The sequence below is a fragment of the Phalangium opilio genome, unplaced genomic scaffold (genome assembly GCF_054372755.1).
Source record: "Phalangium opilio isolate 3A_F unplaced genomic scaffold, DU_Popi_V2 ptg000048l_1, whole genome shotgun sequence".
NCBI lineage: Eukaryota > Metazoa > Arthropoda > Arachnida > Opiliones > Phalangiidae > Phalangium > Phalangium opilio.
The window spans coordinates 3,027,045-3,047,559 of NW_028324170.1; the positions used below are offsets into that span (position 1 = coordinate 3,027,045).

Sequence of the window (20,515 nt, forward strand, 5' to 3'; positions counted from 1 at the left end):
AAATATTTAAATTTCAATAATAATTTAAGCTTAGAACGTTATATATTATCACTTATTCATTAATACTTACTTGTAATTTTCATAAAATCCTCTTTCGTAATACTGTAAGGCCGTGTAAGGCACTTTAACATCCATTAACTCAAAATGGGCCCTTGCCGACCCTACACACCTGAAACCAATTGTAGGAGCGACGAACTCTTATATTTATCACGAAGTGCTTCTCTGCTAAGCCTACATTAAGTGCGAAAGAGATAGACTGATATAGTCGAAGCAAATTTGGCCTATTTAAGCCTAAAACCTGGTATTTATTGTCTTCTATAGGTTTTAAATTCAAAGAAAGAGTTTGTTTTTGTGAATCACGCTGTCCCACATGTACGTAGAAAACGTAGCCTTCCTCATTACAAGAAATTAAAGTCCGACCCTCTCGTAAGTATAAATTGATCTACTTCCGTTTCGAGGGTCTTCGTAGGTCTAAAATGTTTCAAAAATCACTCAGGTATCTCACGCCGTTCAACAAACGGGATTTAAACGCGTGAAACGAGGTTACGCCAGTCTAAGAATCGGTCCCGAAGATCTACCTTTGAATAAAGAACCCACTGATCCTTATTTTCCTTTCCAGTGGTACTTGGTAAGTGTCAATGGCCCTTCAGACGAATAAGTTATACCAAAACCTTAACGAAATCTGCATTTTGTAAAAGATTTAAGTTAAATTAGAACAGACAGTAGCTTTTAAATAATAGCATTCCTTCTGATTTTAATTGAAAGGAGCGTACGTCGGTTTAATCTCAGGAGCCCTTTTGTTATCGAATTTTAAATTAGTTTATTAATATATAGAAAAACGTTGGACAAAATGGCGGGAAAGTTAAATTGGATTTGAACGTAGAATCAGCGTGGGCCCAAGGATACACGGGAAAGAATGTAACAACCGCTATCATGGATGACGGTAAGTTAATTATTTTCGAAAGGAAAGCTATCTGCCTTGAACATATTAGACTGTATATGGAAATTAAATTAAGTGCCAGTAAGAGAGTTTTCCTCACCAGCCACGCAAGAATTTTATACCTAAGTTAATTAATCCTTTAATATTAATTGTAGGAGTTGACTATATGCATGCCGACTTAAAAGACAATTACGTAAGTCTGAAATTGTTTGTTTTTCTTAAAGAAAATAATAATAATAACAAAATAAATTAAATTTCAGAATGCCAAAGCGAGTTACGATTTCAGTAGTAACGACCCATTTCCTTATCCTAGATACACCGATGATTGGTTTAACAGGTACGAAACTAAATTAGGCTTCAAATACACTTCCCTATTAATAAATCAAATTAAAATTCATTAGCCACGGTACGAGATGCGCCGGAGAAGTAGCGGCCAAACGTGATAATGATGTTTGTGGAGTGGGAGTTGCTTATGACTCCAAAGTCGCCGGTAAATTTATTAAATTATTCATGTATGAATATAATTTACGCCTACGGTTAATTTTGCAGGAATTCGTATGTTGGATCAACCCTACATGACCGATTTGATCGAGGCGAATTCCATGGGACACGAACCCAACTTGATTGATATCTATAGCGCCAGTTGGGGCCCTACGGATGACGGTAAGACCGTGGATGGTCCGAGAAACGCCACCATGAGGGCCATCGTCAAAGGGGTCAACGAAGGTCGTCGAGGCTTAGGTAATATCTACGTTTGGGCCTCGGGGGATGGTGGCGAAGACGACGATTGCAACTGTGACGGATACGCGGCTAGTATGTGGACCATTTCCATCAATTCGGCCATTAACAACGGAGAAAATGCGCATTACGACGAATCCTGCTCGTCTACCCTGGCTTCCACTTTCAGTAATGGCGCGAAAGATCCTCATACTGGTGTGGTAAGACGGCTTAACAGTTTTCTCTCTCCCTCTCTCGAGGATTCGTTCCTCTATTAATGGAAAACCTAATCGATAATAATCTAATTTGGTTCCTTTTCTAAGGCAACGACAGATTTGTATGGCAAATGTACGAAAACCCACTCGGGAACATCAGCGGCGGCCCCCGAGGCGGCTGGTGTCTTTGCATTAGCCCTGGAAGCCAAGTAAATATTGGTCTAAGACCTTATTCTATTAATTGATAAGAATTCTGACCGGAAAAATCGATAATACTTCCACAAGTAACATAAAAATGATAAGTATGATCGCAAGTTCATAAGATATGTTCCATAAGTTCGTCACTGGTTACAAACTGGAGCTTGTCATGAAGTGGGTGAGGTAGGTCATAGATTCTAGTAAAGCGACGCCTAGTGAGGCTCTGTCAAAGGCCTAGTAATGCACACTAAATAGGAAGATGGACTACTGCAAAATTAACTGGGTGTAGTCAATTCTCGCTTGTCGTTCTCGAACTAGCTATCAGTAAGGCTCTAGCTATACGAAGTATAGGAAGTGTCATACTTATGGAAGATATCTTATAAACTTATGTCTACACTAACTTATTTTGTTGGATACACTTCATACTTATTGTTATTACCATACTTATATTTATAGCGAGCCTCGTAAACTTTTTTTCTTTTGTCAAACAGTCCTTCCCTAACGTGGCGAGATATTCAACATCTGAGCGTTTTGACCTCAAAACGCAACTCCCTGTACGATTCCAAGGGTCGTTTTCATTGGAATATGAACGGGGTCGGACTAGAATTTAACCATCTCTTCGGATTCGGAGTTTTGGACGCCGGTGCCATGACCGCTTTGGCAAAGACTTGGAAGACCGTACCAGCCAGGTACCATTGCGAGGCTGGCAACATTAATTCAATCCGGCAATTCACCAACAACCAGACTTTGATCTTGCATATCGATACCGACTCTTGCGCCGGAACTGACACGGAAGTCAAATACATCGAGCATGTTCAAGCCGTAATTACTTTGAATGCCACACGGAGGGGAGAAGTCACGCTCTTCCTTATATCACCCATGTCTACCAGGTTAGCATTCACTTCCGGTGGGGCGGTTAGTTAAGTTTGGGCGTCGATGTTATAAACCTTATAATGGATGGGAGAATTGGGAGAGCGGTTACGTTACCAAAACATATAATAACTTATTGCGGGAGCAAGGGAATCGTTAGGTTTCTAGGATATCAAGTGGGCGTCGATGTTATAAACCTTATAAATGGATGGGAGAATTGGGAGAGCGGTTACGTTACCAATAATACTTATAATAATGCGGAAGTAAGGGGATCGTTAGGTTTCTAGGATATCAAGTGTCATTCTAAATTTAATTTTATAAAGGGATGTACAACGCGTTATGTACGGGGCGTGTCAAGAATCATATAACTTTAAAGTTGGGCTGTATTTTTTCTGGGTACTTCAATATCTCTCGAAAGTAAATACCTTCGGAGTACGCTGTTTAGAAATAGGCGCGCTAAAGGGGGGAAGTAAATAATATATTCCCCTAAGCTAAGTGCATTAGGTAATTTGGTCGCAAAAGAAAAATTACCTCTTTATTGGTCCTCTTTAGAATTACAAAGTCCACACGGCAAAAACGTATGATTATCTTTCAGGTCAATGATTTTGTCACGTCGACCAAATGACGACGATGCCCACGATGGCTTCACAAAATGGCCCTTTATGACTACGCATACTTGGGGGGAGAACCCCAAGGGTCGTTGGCAACTGGAAGTCCGATTCGATAGCGAACACCGACAAACAGGATTCCTCAAGGAATGGACGCTGATGATCCACGGGACCAGAGACGCCCCTTACAGAGACCTACCAGTTGCCGACGAAAATTCCAAATTAGCCATTGTCAAAAAAGCCCACGAGACTGGCTACAGGATTAAGTGAAGATTAAATTGATATCAGAGAAACCCGGATATTATTTTACGAATTATAACCCCCAAAGTATTTTTCAAATTAATTGTCATAATCGGTTGATTTAAATTATTTAATATTAAGTTAATCACTCTAATAATTTTATTATTATCCAGTTTGAAAAAGCTCCATTTAAAAAATAAAAATAAAAAAGGAACATTTTGCCGCCAAATTTATGAGTATTTATTCATTTATTTATTTAGCAAATTATTTATGAAAAACAAATAAAGACATTAATGTAAATTAGGTTTATAAATATAAAATTTATTTGTTGGTTATTTTTCTTGAAAAGTAGTTCAGTAGATGAAACAAATAAACAAAAAACAAACAAACAAAAACTATGTAAAATTTTGGGGAGGGAAGAAATAAATTACAAGTTACCAAAAGAAAATAAAAAACACAAAAATTAAATATATTAAAAGTTTTTAAAAGAAAAAAAAAACAAATATATATATATATTATATCAAAATATTTAAAAGTTTAAAATTGTTTAAAAGAAAACCAACAAAAATGAATTGCGTTTTAATCCATCTGTATTTTAATATAAAAACAAAATATTAATCAATAAATTACTTAATTAATTAGTAAACAAAAACAAACAAACGAATGTTTTCCACTGTATTTAAAAATAGTTATTTGTGGATTATAAACAAGATGAAACATCCCTAAAAACAGCATTGTATAAACGGAAAATATAAGTAATTAATATAATTACAATCAATTTAGTTTTGATTGTTTTTTTAAAATTTAATTAGGTAATAAATGTTTAGTTTATATATTTTACTACAAACGAGAGAAACTAAAAGAGATTAATATTAAACCCTTAATTAACTTTGAATGTTAATTCTATCTTGTTTATTTGTGTAATTTTAAAATAAATGTATTTTGTTTTTATTATTTAAATGAAAATGGCTAACAATAATGAATGGGTGATGTTGGTGTCTGTCTCTGCCGTCATATCAAAACCATACCGCAATTTCATAAAAATACACCCCTCCGTAGGAATAGCATTACACTAAACTTTGGATTCATAACTCTGGTTCTTCTACGCCTGCGCAGCGAGAGCAGTTTGCATCCGTTAGTCCGTGATCGAGTGGGCTATGATCACGGGAGGATCACGCACGTGGATCATGCTTGGATGAAGAATAGTTACAGTGTAACTATTCTTCATCCAAGGATCATGTCTCTTCACGAGATGAACGACCAATTATTTATTTATTTATTTATTTATTTATTTACGGAACACTGTTCGTGAAGCCAGCAGAGTGGCTTGTGTACGAACATCGGATACAAAGAGAGGTGTGAAAAACAGAGTAACTATTGAATACAGGGCTAAGAAACAGTGTAGTATAATGAATAAGATTAAGTTGACTAACAGCATAAAAAATTAGATTAAGTTGACAAACAGTTTAAAAATTAGATTAAGTTGACTAACAGTTTAAAAAAAATTAGATTAAGTTGACTAACAGTCTTAAAATTAGATTAAGTTAACTAACAGTTTAAAAATTATAGGAACATAAGGGAGTAGAATAAACATTAGTATGGGGGAATAATCAGAACAAAATAAAAAAAATAAAAAATTAAAAAAAAATAAAAGTTTAACTAGTCGTGGAAAGAGCGAAAATGGTTCGAGAGTTTGCGCCTGAAAGTGGCTTTATTGGTTAGGGTAACAATGTCTTCGGGCAAAGAATTCCAATCGTTTATGACCATAGATATATTAAAAGGGTAGATACCAGTCTTGGAAATAGCACAGGTCCACAGGTCAAAAACCAGTTTATTAATTGCTCGGACCAGTTTTTTTATTCAAAATCCGGGGGTTACTGGTCCTTGGGACCAGTTTATTAATTGAGAATTTTTATGAAAATTCAGGAGGGACCAGTTTAAAAATTCTAGTCATTATAAATTTCTACTCCATGGATATAGTCTCCTAGCCTTGACATTTTCTCATTCTTGCCTATGTTGCCTTCCTTGCTACAACCACAGCCCACTCGATCACGCTTTGGCTTCACACAATGTTTTTCCTATGTAAAAGCGCGTGTTGGTAATTATGAGCTTTTTCGCTCGAAAAATCCAAGGAGCCAGCTTTTAACATGACCGGCTATGGGAGGAACACAGTTATTTTGCCCTAATTTTGAAACTACTGGTGCAAACCTCTTGAAATTTTAAAGTGATGTGCAAAACAACGTTTGCTATGATTTGGAAATTTTAAAAAGTTTCCCTTCTATAGTTTTTTGTATAAATATTAGAACGAAAATTAGCCCTACTTAAAGGGCTTGGTCTTGGAACGGTTTAATAAGTTTTTCCGTTTCACTTGTTCGAATCTCTTGAAATTTTAGTGAGAGGCACATTGAACGGTTTTAAGTTATGATGCAAAGTTTCAAAGTTTTCAAAGAAACAATTCACTTCCAAAAAATTCATTAAAATTGTGCTTGTGCATAATCCAACAACCTTAGGGAAATTTTAGGAAAAGGACTATTCGTTTTAAAAGTTTGAAATTTTCCACAATAATTTAAAACCTTTAAATATGCCTTTCACTAAAATTTCAAGAGACTCGAACCAGTGAAGCTGAAGGAAACAAATTTAAACTGTTTGAGACTAAGCCATTAAATTATGGTTCATTTTCGTTTTAATGTTGTTACAACTTTGCACAAAAATACCAAACATTATTTTGCAAATCTCATTAAAATTTCAAGAGATTTCAACCAGTATTTTCAAAATTAGGACCAAAAAACGGTGTTCCCCCAATGACGGAGTTAACTCTGATTTTTGACATAATTTTTGCATCTATAGCCCGATTGAATGGGCTGTGCGTCAACGAAATACTCTCTTAATTTTTCAATAGGATTAGTAAAAAATAAATTAGGGATGGGGTTACTGGTCCCAAGGACCAGTTTAATATTGTAGACGCTGGGGGTCACTGGTCCCGAGGACTAGTTTCAAAAAAATCCTTATTTCCAAGACTGGTAGATACACAATTCAATGGGAGGTCGACGCGGAAGGGGCAACGAGCAGACAGCCGCTATTTTCTGGGGGTAGCCGTATAAAACGCCATCTATCGATAACTTTAGAAACTAAATTAAGGGATGAGCTTAGAGTAGTGGCACTCTATGTTAACCCCCTATAGGGCATAATAAGTCAAACCCTCGGAGATGCCATTACTCCATTTTATACGAGCTAAGAGCGGAAAAACGTATTTTATAAATTTTACACCTGTAAAATCTTTTAAAAAACACTTGGAACTTGTATTTCTACTTACTTTCGAGGAAATACCACCGTTTTCTGAAGGTAAGAGTCTTTTTTTATACATTTATTAGTAATAAAAACATTTAAGGCGAGCTAAGCCTTGGTCATGGCCATAATGTAGATTTGCACTGTTGCAACTTGCACATAGAATGATAGAGGCTGTACTTTCGTGACTTGGAAAATTTATTTTTTAGGCTTTTCGAACATTTCTATGGCAAAATGAGGTAGGAGACTAATGAAATATTTAGTGGATAATTTTGGAAGCAAGGTATCATTGATGAATTGGTTGTCTTTCACTATCATCAAGATTTCGATGTTATCGGGTGGCACAAATACTGCCAAAAAGCATACGGGTACGTTACACACGAAAAGCTGACCCTGAATCTGATGATAGACGTCTGAAGTTTTTCTCAGTTCCAGTTCATCCGTTTCTTCGTCAATGTAAAGGTGAAAGTTACCCGAAGCTGCTTTTCCTCTGATAGTTTCTTTATTCTTGAAAATAGCGTAAGGGCATTTGATCTCCACTAAGTACAGCTGGTCCTCAACCAGTATAAGGCGATCGGGGCTGGCCCCAAGGAAGCAAAATTGTGGATTAACAATCAAACCCACAGAGGTGTGACACTGGGTATTGATGTGTTGCCTGAATATTTGAAAAAGCAGCGGGTTCATGCTTCAATCCATGATCAAAGGACAACGCTCCCATTTCTTCTAATGCTTCAGATTGTTGCCCGAGAGTCAAATTACGGAGAGTCAGTTTAGGGATAATTTCATCAGTTACATTAATTTGATCTCCAAATTAGTATGGAATCGCGAACAGTTTGAGCGCTCTACGTAGTCTCTTTCCAGTGGTGGGAAAGAAATCTGATTTTGTAAAATGTTTTGAACAAATCCGTAAACTGGAGATATCAGCTGTTGTTATAGAATCAATCCACTTCTTTCTAGTGGCAGTCTCTTTCGGAAAGTTGTGGTAAGAAAGAAAACCTTCTTTACACCCACAGTTTGAACGCAGCAAACATGAGTTGAAGCCATGATTGTTACATAAATAAGTAAATAAAAACGTTTATGTTATATTTCGTTTTATGCCTTTAAATATAGAGACACACACTTAACAAAGTTTGTTTTGGTGGGCACCATTATCGACTCTTATTTTAAGAATATGTAACAGTTTAATGTCCGGATATTTAAATATCAGTACCTTAAAACGTTGCTAACGTTTTTTTAACATGATAAAATAACGTTTTTCAACGCTGAAAACGACGCTAATCAGTAATCACTAATCTGCCGTGTTTTACAAGACCAAGGCTTAGCTCGCCTTAAATGTTTTTATTACTAATAAATGTATAAAAAAATACTCTTACCTTCAGAAAACGGTGGTATTTCCTCGAAAGTAAGTAGAAATACAAGTTCCAAGTGTTTTTTAAAAGATTTTACAGGTGTAAAATTTATAAAATACGTTTTTCCGCTCTTAGCTCGTATAAAATGGAGTAATGGCATCTCCGAGGGTTTGACTTATTATGCCCTATAGGGAGTTAACATAGAGTGCCACTACTCCTTATGATAGTTCCAATTTTGGCCGCTAATTTGTCCCCGATAGATGGCGTTTTATACGGCTACCCCCAGAAAATAGCGGCTGTCTGCTCGTTGCCCCTTCCGCGTTTTTTCGTTAAGCCTAAGCCAGCGAAGTGGATCTAGACCCTTTATAGTTTTACTATATCTATGTTTATGACTGTGCATGTAAAATGGGATTGGCGGAAGGAAGTACGGGCTCTAGGCTTAGCTAACTTTTTGGAGTGGCCTCGGGTACGCGAATCGGAATGGCGGGTGAAAAAGACAGAGAAATCCAAATCAAGTTTCAGGTGGAAGAAATCGTGAACTAAACAAAGATTATTGATACGGTGTCGCGTGGAGACAGGGTCAATGGCGAGAAGGGACAGGCGGGTAGGGGCTGGCTTTTTACAAACATTACTAGTGAGTTTGGTGAAGGCGTTCTGAGCTTTCTGTAAGACCTGTAGATCAGTGGAGGTTTGAGGCGTCCAAATGGGGGAACAATAATCAATTATGGGGAGCGCGAGGGAGTTATATAGGGTTGCGACCAATTTGGGAGACCGAAAATATAAATTGCGGCGAATTAGACCAGTCAGGCTTCGGAGACGCTTGGCAACTTTGTTTGAGTGTGCAGTAGTTTTAAGTAGGGGATCGATAAGGACCCCGAGGTCTCTTTCACAATTAGTGGTGGGGATGCAGTGTCCGTTGATGGTGTAATTAGATAGCGGATTACGCCGGCCGAGATGTAAAACGGCACACTTCGCGACGTTAAAGGTGAGGCCATGGGCTAAACCCCATGCAATACTGCTATTGTTCCTCCATGGTTCCACCAGAGAGAATTTAGAAGGGGAGTGGAAGGTCCCCCCTTTGACTCTATTAAACGTGATGACGCCCAAACAAGATGTCCCGTTGAGCTTTTTGGGGTAGGCGTGTTCTAAAATCTCTCTGTTACAAACGCATCATACCGGAAATCGACCTGCCTAGATAACGTTTAGCAGACGACGTTGCGCTACATTCCAAACCACCCCTTCCACTCCCCTTCTAAATTCTCTCTGGTTCCACACTCTCAAAGTTGTCTGCTCTTCCCAGGACTCAAGATGGCGATTTCGCGAATTTTCGCAGAGTTTGTATAGTGAATATTAGTTTGTTTTTAAGTTAAATGGAAAGTAATTCCATACACATGCCGGTTGTTAATCAACAAATAGTGGAAAATATTGTAAAACAATTAAAATCCCAAGGAATATTTGATCAATTTCGAAGGGATTGTCTTGCCGATGTGGATACGAAGGTAAGACTTTGGGAATTTTCCTCACATGATGATGGGCCTGTTCCCGTTTAGATTTCGTTTAATTCTTATTTATTTATTATTTATTTGCCAAATAATAGTTTCGTTAAAATATTTGAGATATAAATTACTCATTCTTAAGACTGTCAGTGTTTAATTTTAAATTTTAAATAGCCATCTTATCAAAATCTAAGGCAGAGAGTTGAGGGTTACGTTTCTAAGTTTTTATCCCAACAATCATGGAATCCTTCTATGAACAAAAACCAACTTCGAGACGAGTTAAGACGACAAATAAACGAGTATGATTCGATTTTAACTCGGATATTTTTGCTACGTACCTACAGTAAAAATATTATTTATAAAAGATCTGGAATGCTTTCAATCGGAGTGGAGCATGTGGCTGACCAAATAGTTAACTCAAAAGCGAACAGAATATTTCTACCTCAAATTGAAATAGCTGCTAGGCGATACTTGGGTCTTGATAAATCCGAACCGATTTCTGAAGAATCAGAAGCAATTGGCAATAAAGATGACAAAGAAGATGAAAGATGGAAGTCTCTGGAAAATTCTGTTGAAAAAGGGAGATCAAGCCCTTTAATTAAAGAAGTGCCCAGTCAGTTGTACACTGAAGAAAAACCTCACGAAACTGGTGATGTTTTTAATGAAACTCTAGAAATGTTTATGACTAAAATTTTGTATGGTTCTTTTTTATGTTAAAATGTATAGCCAGTAATAACAAGGATGAGGAAAATGTTACGGAAGAAATCAGTACAATTAAAAATCACAATGATTATTCGATCTTAAACACAAGTAGAGAAACAGAGACGACAGCTAGTGAAGATGATGAGCTTCTACCACCCGGTGTTGATTTGGAACCCTCACATAAACCTTCAGTAGATAATGCTATTAAAGAACAATTACTTCCTGATGTCTCCGAGTTTAGCCAGTGTGATGATACCAGTAGTTCATTTAACAGTGAACCCTTGGTTATATATGACCCCCAAGAGAGTCAAGAGAATTCAAGGGACATTACCACCGCATCAAACAGTCCCAAAGATGAAAAAATGGATATTGATAATCAAACAAGCTCGGAAAAGAATGCTCAAGTTATTGAGGATCCTGTAAAAGAGTCTATCATTGAAGATTTGAAAATTGAGACTAAAGTTGAGGTTAAGGAAACTTCACCTGGGATTGTTGAAAAAACTGATGAAGTTAAGCCAAAAGTAGAAGAGGTAGCGACGGAAGAAACTAATGATGATAAAAAGAGTCTGGAGAGTGAAATCAAGAAATTACTCCAACTCTCTGATAAAGAGAAGCTTGAACAAGAGATTCGACGTATTTTGGAAATTGAAAGCAAGAAAATGGTGGAAATAGAACTGAAAAAGCGGGAATCAATGGAAATTATGAAATCAAATCAAAATCAACCATCAGATGAAACTAGAACTTTATCAACTGATAGTATGAGTCGATCCAATTCATCTTCTGATTTGACTAAAGAAAAGACTGAAAAGATTTCTTCTTCAAAATCTGATAAAAAATCATCAGATTCTCTTCTTAGTAGATCCAATTCGTCCTCGGAATTACCCCCTAAAGATAAACATTCATCAAGCAAATCATCCAAAAGTAAACAGGAATCCGGTAGTTCAAAGTCGTCAAAAGACTCTAAAGATAGCAAATCCCAATCAAGCGATAAAAATAAAAGGGATCACAGGACTTCAACTAGTTCATCTTCTAAATCAAGTTCTTCAAAGTATAAATCAGATAAAAAAGATTCCAAAGAATCAAAATCCAGTACGGAGAAATCAAAATCCTCTTCAAGTTCAAGTAGCGGGAAAAGCAAGAGTTCTTCAAGTTACACACTGGCAAAGCCTATTCCAAAATCTTCAAACTCTGAGAAAGATAAAGCCAAAAGTAAAACGTCTAGTTCATCATCTAAAAGTGGCGGAGATTCCGCTTCAAAAAATTCCAAATTGGATCATTTGTTTCAGAGCTCAAAAGATAAATCTAGTAGTAAAATCAGTTCTAGTAAAACGAACACTCAGAAATCAACTAGTTCAAAGTCTTCAACAAAAGAATACGAAAAAGATATTAGCCCAAAAAAGTCATCAAAAGAATCGTCAAAAACCGAGAAAAATGAAGACAGTCACATTTTTAAATCTCCCGATATTAACTCTGTTGACAAGAAACCACCTGAATTGGAAAGCAGCGAAACTGATGATGTCAGTAGATGATTGATTATACGTTTTATTCAACTGCCAATCTAAGTCTCTGTTTTGATTACAGGACTTTATTCGTGCCCTAAACAACAGTAAAAGATCGGAGGAAGCGAAAGAAGAAGATAAAAAATCTGATGTCTCTGTCAGTTCTGTCCATACCAGTGATCTATCTTCATTTGACGATGAAATCAGCTTATCTTCCAGTGATGAGATGAAAGCTGTACCCATACCTTCCCCCGTTAAAGAAGTGAAGAAAATTCCTCTTAAAGATAGTAATTGAATGTTTTACCTTTGTTAACAATACCTTAATTGATATTCTAGTAACTAATTACTCTTTTAATTATAGTTAAAGAAATCACGGCTATAATTAAAGAAAAGAGTTCATCCGGTAGAAATACTCCTATACCTGAGGAAGAAGATGAAGACGAACGCAAGAAAAAGAAGCAAAAGGTGAACTCAAAAATTGTTAAATTATTCTTTAAATAAAACTAATTAAACTTAATGACTTTAATAGGTTTCCAGAAATGATCCATTACCCGTTATAGATGAGTCAAACTCATCCCAGAAAGAGGATCTAACATCGGGTACTCCCCCAATCTTTTAGAGCTTTACCTTTTTACGACAATCTTAAGGTTTTTTTCTTTTGAATCAAAACAGAAACTCAAACTTCAGACGATGATAAAGGGCGAACCGGTTTTCGTTCCGGTTTAAGGAGACAACGTAAAATAAATCCAAAATACGCCTCCGATGAATATTCCTCTATTTTTAATAAAACGAGGAAGGAAAGGAAATCGACTGATGAAACGAAACCAAGTGAATCTCGTAAAAGACCTTACTCTAGGATAGTGGAGAGAAAACAGTCTAAAGGCCCGGATTCCGAGGGTGAAACTGCACCCAAATCAGCTAAAACTGAAAGCAATCGAGGCTCTCGAGGTAGAAATAGCAGGTCTTAAGGAACTCGTTTTACGTTAAATGTGTTTTTATTCTTTGTGTTTAGCGACACCCGTACGATTTATTAACTTCTATTTGATAACGTTATAAAATTAATCATGGTTAAAATTAAAAGTCGCGTGATTAATTAACGAATTATTTTTTCTAACAAAATTATTAAATTACAGAATGAATTTAATTTGTAGGAAATAAGGGCGTAATAAGTTTATATCATCATATTGATATCCAAATGAAATTGTCAATAAATTTAAGGCAAAGCTTTTAAATTTTAATATAATTTAATTTTCATTATTTTAAAAAAATAATTAATTAATTAATTTATGAAATCCAGAATATTTTTACAATAAAAAACATTTTTATTTTGCAGTTTATATTCAGAGCTCCGATGATGAATCTGGTGAAGATTCGTAATCATTAATGTAAGTTTATTTATAATATTTAAAGGAAAAGGATCAGGTAGCGTAACATTATACCTTAAAGAACGGCCTTTTTCTAAATATAAAAGGAATTAAATATTAAAAATAAATGGTCTCTTATTACAAAATAATTAATTAGCATTTAATTTAATTAGTCTTAAAACGAGGACTACTGCGCCATCCGCCACTAGTCTAGTGCCATCTGCTAATCTGTTCCTCTTACTCCTATCTCTCTCAGCTTGTGAGAATTCAACCAATCCGGTAAGGGTAAGTGGTTCTGGCTAGCAGACGCCACTAAACTAATGGCGGATGGCGCGGTAGTAGTCCTCGTTTTAAGACTAATTAAATGTTCTAATTATTTTGTAATAAGAGATCATTTAGATATTTTTAATATATTTTCCCTTTTATATTTAGACCGCCCTTAGTTCAGGGGGAAAACACCCAGCTCTTTGTCCATAAGGAATGGCGCCACCGTCGCGGTGGGCGGGTAATAGCGTTTTTCTTTGTGGTGATCCGAGCGCTCGCGGAGCGCTCCGAAAAAAAACATTCGTCTTTCATTGGAAAAAAAACGAGCTGCTCCGAGACGGAGGCGCGTCTTACATAGAGCCAGTCGCTCCCTCCCGTTTTGCTCCCGGATTGATCCCAACCGCTCCGACTCTAGAGATGGAGCGACCAAAATGGAGCGCCTGATGACGTCACAAAACCGCTCTGAAAACACTTTTGTCTTTCATTGGGAGCAACTACATTCTCGGTCCTCCGAGCTAGAGCGATGACGTAACACGAAAATATGGAGCGATCTCGGAGCGCTCTCGGGCGACCACAAAGGAAAACGCTATAAGCAATATGCTAACCAACAGTTTGACCCCCCCCCCCCCGGCCAGCCCCTTTAAGGTATAATGATATGTTACCTGAACTTTTCCTTTAATTAATAGAAATTATTTTATTCCTCTCGTGTTGTTCTTTCAGAATTAATTTTAAAATTAATCAAACTAATGTGAAATCATCGGGTAAATGTTTTAAAAAACCTTTTTGCAATAAATCTAGTCAACAAAAACAACAACAACAATAAACAATATACTTATAAATATATTTATTCTTATATTTTGTAAAACAAACTAGAGGTAGAAACTAAAAATACAAACAAAATATTATTAATATATAAAAACACTCGGAAAAATTAAAATAATTATAGGCGAATCAAAAAACTAAAAGGAAAACAAAATAATCATAAAAATGTGGTTTGATTTTCAAATTAATAATATTTACAGAACACAAATACAACATTTATTGGAAAGGTTTAAAAATAATAATAATAATAATGTTTTTGGAACACGTTTTGGGGGGAAAAACAAAACATTCTTCTCTAAATTTTAATTAACTTTAAAATCGTTTTAAAGTTAATTAATCTCTATTAAATTAAATAGTAACTCAAAACCCTGAACAATAAAAAAAAGGCCACACTTCTAAAATACTAACAAAGAGCTACAATATTTTTAAGTTAACAATTTGAAATAATTAATTAATTAAACAAACCAAAAGTAAATAAAATTAAAAAACATTTGGAAGCCCCAAATTTTAAAAACACAAACGTAGTTATATAAAAAAAATGGTATGGTATAATTTTTTTTTTAATATAAAAACTAGATTAAAAAAGGCGGTGTTGATATAGTTTTAATAATTAATATTCTTCAGGGAGTAACGTTATTGATAGTTTATTATCTTTCCAAAAATATGTTTTGGGTAATTCAATCTGAAATAATTTAAATAATTAATTATCTATTTATTTATTAAAAGTATTTAATATTTAACATACAGTTTCAGGGTGATTTAATTCTTCCAAATCTTCAATCATTTCTTCGAGTAAATCTTCAGTTAATAATATCTGCAACCATGGACCGTGAGCGGCAATTGGGTGTTCAACATCAGCAAAAGCTCCAACAACACTTGGAGCTACAAAAGTGATGGCTACATCTCCAATCACGCTCTTAAATGTGAAATGTCGACCGTGTTTTAATCTCCCCCTATTGCAATGTAAAGGAAATGTTACAATGTATTATTTTCACATTTTTCACGGGGATTAGCCACATTTACTTTAGGGCTAAAGGCAAGACTGATCCTGCTTCAAGGTTAAATTGCATATGGACGGTTTCTAAGGTTCTGGTTCGACCTAATTCACCAGTTTCTAAGGATGTGACATCATTACTAGCGTTACTGTCATAGGATTCTTTCCTAATATTGGAAGATGTATTTCTGAAATAAGAATTTTTGATTGGTCAGGGATGGTTTACAATCACTGTTTTGACAATTTTCCCTTACTGATTTGAATGTTTGGCTTTATTTGGTTGTATTGGAGGTAGAACTGGTTTGGAGTTTAATAATCCCTTTTTTAAAGTGGCTTTTATTTGAGCTGTATCTAAGTTTTATTTGGATTTAATTAGATTTATTTTTGTCGCTATCTAATAGCAGAAGTGGTATGAGACTAGAAGTGAAGGGCTCTAGCATTGGTAATAGATCCTGGCACTAGTGAACAAATTTGAGGATTTTATGCCGCTTCCCACGCGCTAAAACTAGAGAGAAAAAAATTGGTCGAGTTCCAAAAACATTTCCTACCCCCTTCCCCTCAACCTAAAGCGGCGGAACACGGACGCGGGTGCTTGAATCTAGTTCGGCCGTCTACCACCGCGAGCGTCTCACGTTTTGGAGGGAAAATTCGGAAACCGCCACTAGAGGGCCAACCGTTTGTGTTTTATCAAGTCTTTTCACTAATGCCGAGTGAAGAATTTGGTTAGCTCAATACTTCTAGTATCATACCACTTCTGCTAATAGTAATTAACTAACCATCTTCTGATAAATGGGGAACAGCAGCTTCACCTTCTCTTTGATTTCCCCCCCTTGTTCCATCATAATTTAGTGTAGTTGGTACTTTTTCCGACCATGAACATCTAGCTGAAACACCACTCAAATTTGAGCCCTCATTTTCAATTCCTTCCTCAATGGCCTCTTGAACATCAGGGTCAATTTCAAACATGGATTCCCCTCTCCTCATATCAGTAACTAGCCAATCACCACCAATTCCCCCAACTGCTTTCATTAGATCAATGACCCCGGGACCATTCCATCTTTGAGCAGCTTGCAGCTCTTCGGTACAAACACCGACAATTTGGATGAAAGCTACTGGTCCAAAAGGAGTCATAACAGTTCCCAATTGAGGGTCTTCCGTCATTAACATATGTTGTATCCTAGATTCGCTATTATCTAGTGGGCAATGCCACGAAACATGGTCTCCGGCACATAGACGGTTTTCTGATTGGAAGACATATTTGGCTAAAGCTTGCATGATTGCGGCTGGCCATGTTGGAGGGGCTGTCTCCCCCAATTCTCTTTTCAAACGAAATGTTAGTTCAAACCCAAAACCACTTGGCACGTCGCTAGCAGACATTCTGAAAGGGGAATAAAATTTATATTCAATTATCAAAGATTCTTACGGAATACTTACTCGTGAACGCGTCCATCTCCGTACAAATCTGATAAACCAAAACTAACATAATGCCAGTGAGGTGATACCCCTTTAGATTCATCACCAGGATTCGCGTACATACTAATATAATCCAAAGGATCTGGACCACCTAACCAATATTTTACCAAAGCAGTGACTTGCAATGGGTTTGGTTGATCCGGGTAGACGTTCCTGCATGTTGAATACAGTGCTTCAAGACCAAGGAAAACTTGTTGAACTGGCGCGAAAGTTTCCATCTTTAAAAAATGCTCTACAAGACGTCTTTTTACAATTAATTTGAACTAATTTTTAATAAAATTTTGCTTAAAAAACATGCTTAAACTTATTTGGAAATACGCCAATCGTTCACCATTAACTTGCCGAATTTTCAACTTTGACTGTGCCCACGTTTAGGGACGCCATCTATGACCCCTAGCCGCTGGTTTGGTTTGATACGGATTCGTGAACACTTCGGCTCTGGGATTAACGTAAATTATTTTAATTATGGATGCGTACGACGTAATTATCAACCAGCCCGTTGTTATTGATAATGTGAGTATCATCAATATCATACTCCTAAAATTCCCAGTAAAATATTAAGTGAGAAATTTCCTGTTTGAAAGTATTTTTGCTAAGCCTTGGCTTCATGTTGACGCTATATAATTTTTGACAGTGATGATGACTCATACCCCGCCTATGAAAACACGTTTATTTTTTTTAATAATTCTTTTCTATTAAATTTAATTAAATGTAATTAATTTAAGGGGTCTGGTGTAATTAAAGCCGGGTTTGCCGGGGACCAAGTACCAAAATGCCATTTTCCAAACTAGTAAGTAGTTAATATTATTAAATGTCATAAGTTCGTTATCGGTGAATGTGATCTTTCAAAATTAGTATCGGGAGGCCAAAACACGTCAGGGTAATGGCTGGAGCCCTCGAAGGCGATATGTTTATCGGCCCTAAGGCTGAAGTTAGTCAGATTTATTTATTAAATTGGCTTCTTAACCTCATTATACTTAAAGATAATGTAAATATAGGAACACAGGGGTCTTTTAAGCATTCGTTATCCCATGGAACATGGAACAGTTACGGATTGGAATGACATGGAACGAATCTGGCATTATATTTATTCCAAAGAGCAGCTACAAACATACCCGGAAGAACACCCTGTGCTTTTAACGGAAGCACCATTAAACCCTCAAAGAAACAGAGAAAAAGCTGCTGAAATCTTCTTTGAAACTTTCAATGTTCCAGCTTTATTTATCTCCATGCAAGCTGTTCTCAGCCTGTAAATACAATCAACAAAATCTCCCTAACACAAATTTAGAGTCCAAATTGACCTAGAATTATTAATAGTTACGCAACAGGAAGAACAACGGGTGTGGTACTTGATTCGGGGGATGGTGTAACTCACGCTGTTCCAATCTATGAAGGTTTTACAGTACCTCACAGCATTATGAGGGTTGATGTTGCTGGTAGAGACGTGACGCGTTATTTGAGACTTCTTTTACGTAAAGAAGGCTTCAACTCTCACACAACAGCTGAATTTGAGATTGTTAAAACAATCAAGGAGGTTTGTGAAACTCGAGTCTACAAACCTTTTAAAGAAAACCTGAATTAAAAAAAAAAGGTGTTTCTTTAGAGAGCTTGTTATCTCGCCAGTAATCCTCAAAGAGAGGAAACTATGGAAACGGAGAAAGCTCAGTATACACTACCAGATGGTAGTTTATTAGAAGTATGATTTGCTTTTGATGAATGTGAGGATTAAGTTCTTCAATAATTATATTGATTGCCTTAGATTGGACCTGCAAGATTTCGAGCCCCTGAAATCTTATTTAGGCCAGATTTAATCGGAGAGGAATTTGAAGGTCTACACGAAGTCTTAGTCTACTCTATTCAAAAATCTGATATGGATTTGAGGAGAGTTTTTTATCAGAACATTGTTCTTTCCGGTGGATCAACTTTATTCAAAGGTTTCGGTGATCGACTTCTAAGTGAAGTTAAGAAAATAGCTCCCAAAGATATAAAAATTAGGGTAAATAAACTAAATATCAATAAACAGCCCATTGAAAACAAATTATACTTAATCTTACAATAATAATGATTAACATCTTAGATATCAGCACCTCAGGAGCGACTCTATTCAACTTGGATTGGGTAACATAATTAAAGTAACAGGCGGCTCCATGATCACCCCCTAGCATGGTGGCTAATCTTCTGGACACGAATTTTACCTTGCCAAAGGCAGGAACCAATTAGACCTAATGCACTAGGTCCCATTGGTTCCTGCCTTTGGTTTAACTAGCCTTTGCCAAGCTTAGCCAACGTGTAGCGGAAAAGGCATCTTTCAGGGGTATCAACGGAGCCGCCCTTTGCTTTAAGAACTGAATAGTCAATGTTAAAGTTCCAAAACTAACCAAAAAGAAACCCTTTCAGAGGCTCTATATTGGCATCATTAGATACTTTCAAGAAAATTTGGGTTTCCAAACGAGAATATGATGAAGACGGAGCCAGAGCCATTCACAGAAAGATGTTTTAAAAAAAAAAAGAACATCCCTTAATTAAAGAATCAAATGATTCAAAATCAAATCTTCATTTAGAACTGGGAAGAAAAATGTAAAAACAATTTAAAAAAAAAATAGGCTGGCTTTGCGAAACTAACCAATGAAAACTTGGAAAACGAAAACCCCAGAAACAGTCAGCATTTTTTATAAAAAAAAAAAAAAAAAAAGTATGAAATGTTGCGAAAGGTAAGAGAATGTTATTTATATAATTAATGACCAAAAAGGTAACAAAAAAAATGCGGCTGCTCCCAAAACCAATTTGTGTTTTGTGTGCCTTTTTTGATGAAAAACTATAAATTTCTTAAAAGCAACGCAAATATTGGTTTAATTAAAGCACCTAAACGAAAGCGACATATTTTTTAATAACTTAATCTAGCTAGTGTTTAATTTATCAAAAAACAATTAATGATTTTCCGTTTTAACTCCCCTTGGCCTTCTTCATTTTGTTCTTTTTAGAAGTTCTTGAGGCCATATTTTGTAAATTTATTATCTAGGAGATTATTACGTATTTAATTTTGCGTGTTAGGTTAATAATTAACATAATTATTATTATTAATACTTAATAGCTTTAAACATTCTTAGCACAGCCCACTCGATCACGCGCTCATGGACAGGGCGCAAACAGCCTGTGTGGCTGTGTCCAGTGGCGCGTGGGCTGTGTTTTCGACCCACTTGATCACGCATTCATGCCGGACACGTGGGTTGGGTTCTCAGCTAAGCCTAATTGATAAGCCTTGTCCGAGAGCTAAATTTTAATAATTGATATATATTTCCTGAAGGCTGTCCTAAAATTGTTCGAATTCTTCGTTTATTATTGCTTTCCTACGCAGAAAATTGTAATAGAAAAAGGCTCTAACGCGAACAATCGAAATTTTGGAAGAAATTTAATTATACCATTCCAATTTAAATAAATTAAAAAAAAAAATAGAATCCCCTCTCTTCAGTTTTGTTGAT

General features: G+C 36.1%; 4 protein-coding genes and 1 long non-coding RNA gene across 6 annotated transcripts in view; 3 read left to right on the forward strand and 2 right to left on the reverse strand.

Moving 5' to 3' along the window:
* Nucleotides 1–3,597, reverse strand: part of LOC149673710 (uncharacterized) — a 49,737-nt gene extending 46,140 nt beyond the window's left edge. Inside the window, exons 1-2 of the long non-coding RNA XR_016366907.1 lie at nt 3,472–3,597; nt 71–3,017 (exon numbers count right to left, since the gene is read on the reverse strand). This is a non-coding gene — a long non-coding RNA (uncharacterized LOC149673710). The remainder of the gene's footprint in view (nt 1–70; nt 3,018–3,471) is intronic.
* amon (prohormone processing protease amontillado) overlaps nt 1–4,266 on the forward strand; it is a 43,143-nt gene extending 38,877 nt beyond the window's left edge. The window contains exons 2-11 of the mRNA XM_089839390.1: nt 322–426; nt 497–628; nt 835–943; nt 1,096–1,133; nt 1,201–1,277; nt 1,342–1,430; nt 1,490–1,878; nt 1,981–2,081; nt 2,562–2,960; nt 3,536–4,266. Coding sequence (XP_089695516.1) covers nt 322–426; nt 497–628; nt 835–943; nt 1,096–1,133; nt 1,201–1,277; nt 1,342–1,430; nt 1,490–1,878; nt 1,981–2,081; nt 2,562–2,960; nt 3,536–3,818 — 1,722 coding nt within the window. The 3' untranslated portion in view covers nt 3,819–4,266. The remainder of the gene's footprint in view (nt 1–321; nt 427–496; nt 629–834; nt 944–1,095; nt 1,134–1,200; nt 1,278–1,341; nt 1,431–1,489; nt 1,879–1,980; nt 2,082–2,561; nt 2,961–3,535) is intronic.
* Nucleotides 4,267–9,166: 4,900 nt separating this feature from the next.
* Nucleotides 9,167–15,130, forward strand: LOC149673715 (uncharacterized). Of its 2 annotated transcripts, XM_089839386.1 has the most exons (11): nt 9,167–9,407; nt 9,723–9,921; nt 10,093–10,217; nt 10,284–10,567; nt 10,645–12,137; nt 12,202–12,406; nt 12,481–12,584; nt 12,649–12,718; nt 12,792–13,067; nt 13,453–13,504; nt 14,468–15,130. In XM_089839386.1, exons 2-10 carry the CDS (start codon nt 9,793–9,795, stop codon nt 13,494–13,496), a joined length of 2,730 nt encoding a protein of 909 aa, XP_089695512.1. In that variant the 5' UTR covers nt 9,167–9,407; nt 9,723–9,792; the 3' UTR covers nt 13,497–13,504; nt 14,468–15,130. The 2 variants fall into 2 exon arrangements, with proteins under 2 accessions (XP_089695512.1, XP_089695513.1); XM_089839387.1 differs by having other exon boundaries at nt 9,261–9,921.
* Nucleotides 15,131–15,170: 40 nt separating this feature from the next.
* Su(fu) (suppressor of fused domain protein) lies at nt 15,171–17,254 on the reverse strand. Its single transcript, XM_089839405.1, has 6 exons — nt 16,998–17,254; nt 16,340–16,941; nt 15,818–15,914; nt 15,593–15,751; nt 15,315–15,522; nt 15,171–15,251 (listed from the first exon to the last, which is right to left on the reverse strand). The coding sequence occupies exons 1-6, from the start codon at nt 17,252–17,254 to the stop codon at nt 15,180–15,182; spliced, it is 1,395 nt and encodes a 464-aa protein (XP_089695531.1). The 3' UTR covers nt 15,171–15,179.
* Nucleotides 17,255–17,407: 153 nt separating this feature from the next.
* On the forward strand, nt 17,408–20,498 carry Arp1 (Actin-related protein 1). Its single transcript, XM_089839410.1, has 9 exons — nt 17,408–17,549; nt 17,762–17,826; nt 17,892–17,967; nt 18,035–18,285; nt 18,354–18,570; nt 18,640–18,732; nt 18,796–19,032; nt 19,114–19,154; nt 19,434–20,498. The coding sequence occupies exons 1-9, from the start codon at nt 17,502–17,504 to the stop codon at nt 19,534–19,536; spliced, it is 1,131 nt and encodes a 376-aa protein (XP_089695536.1). The 5' UTR covers nt 17,408–17,501; the 3' UTR covers nt 19,537–20,498.
* The last annotated feature ends 17 nt before the right edge of the window (nt 20,499–20,515 follow it).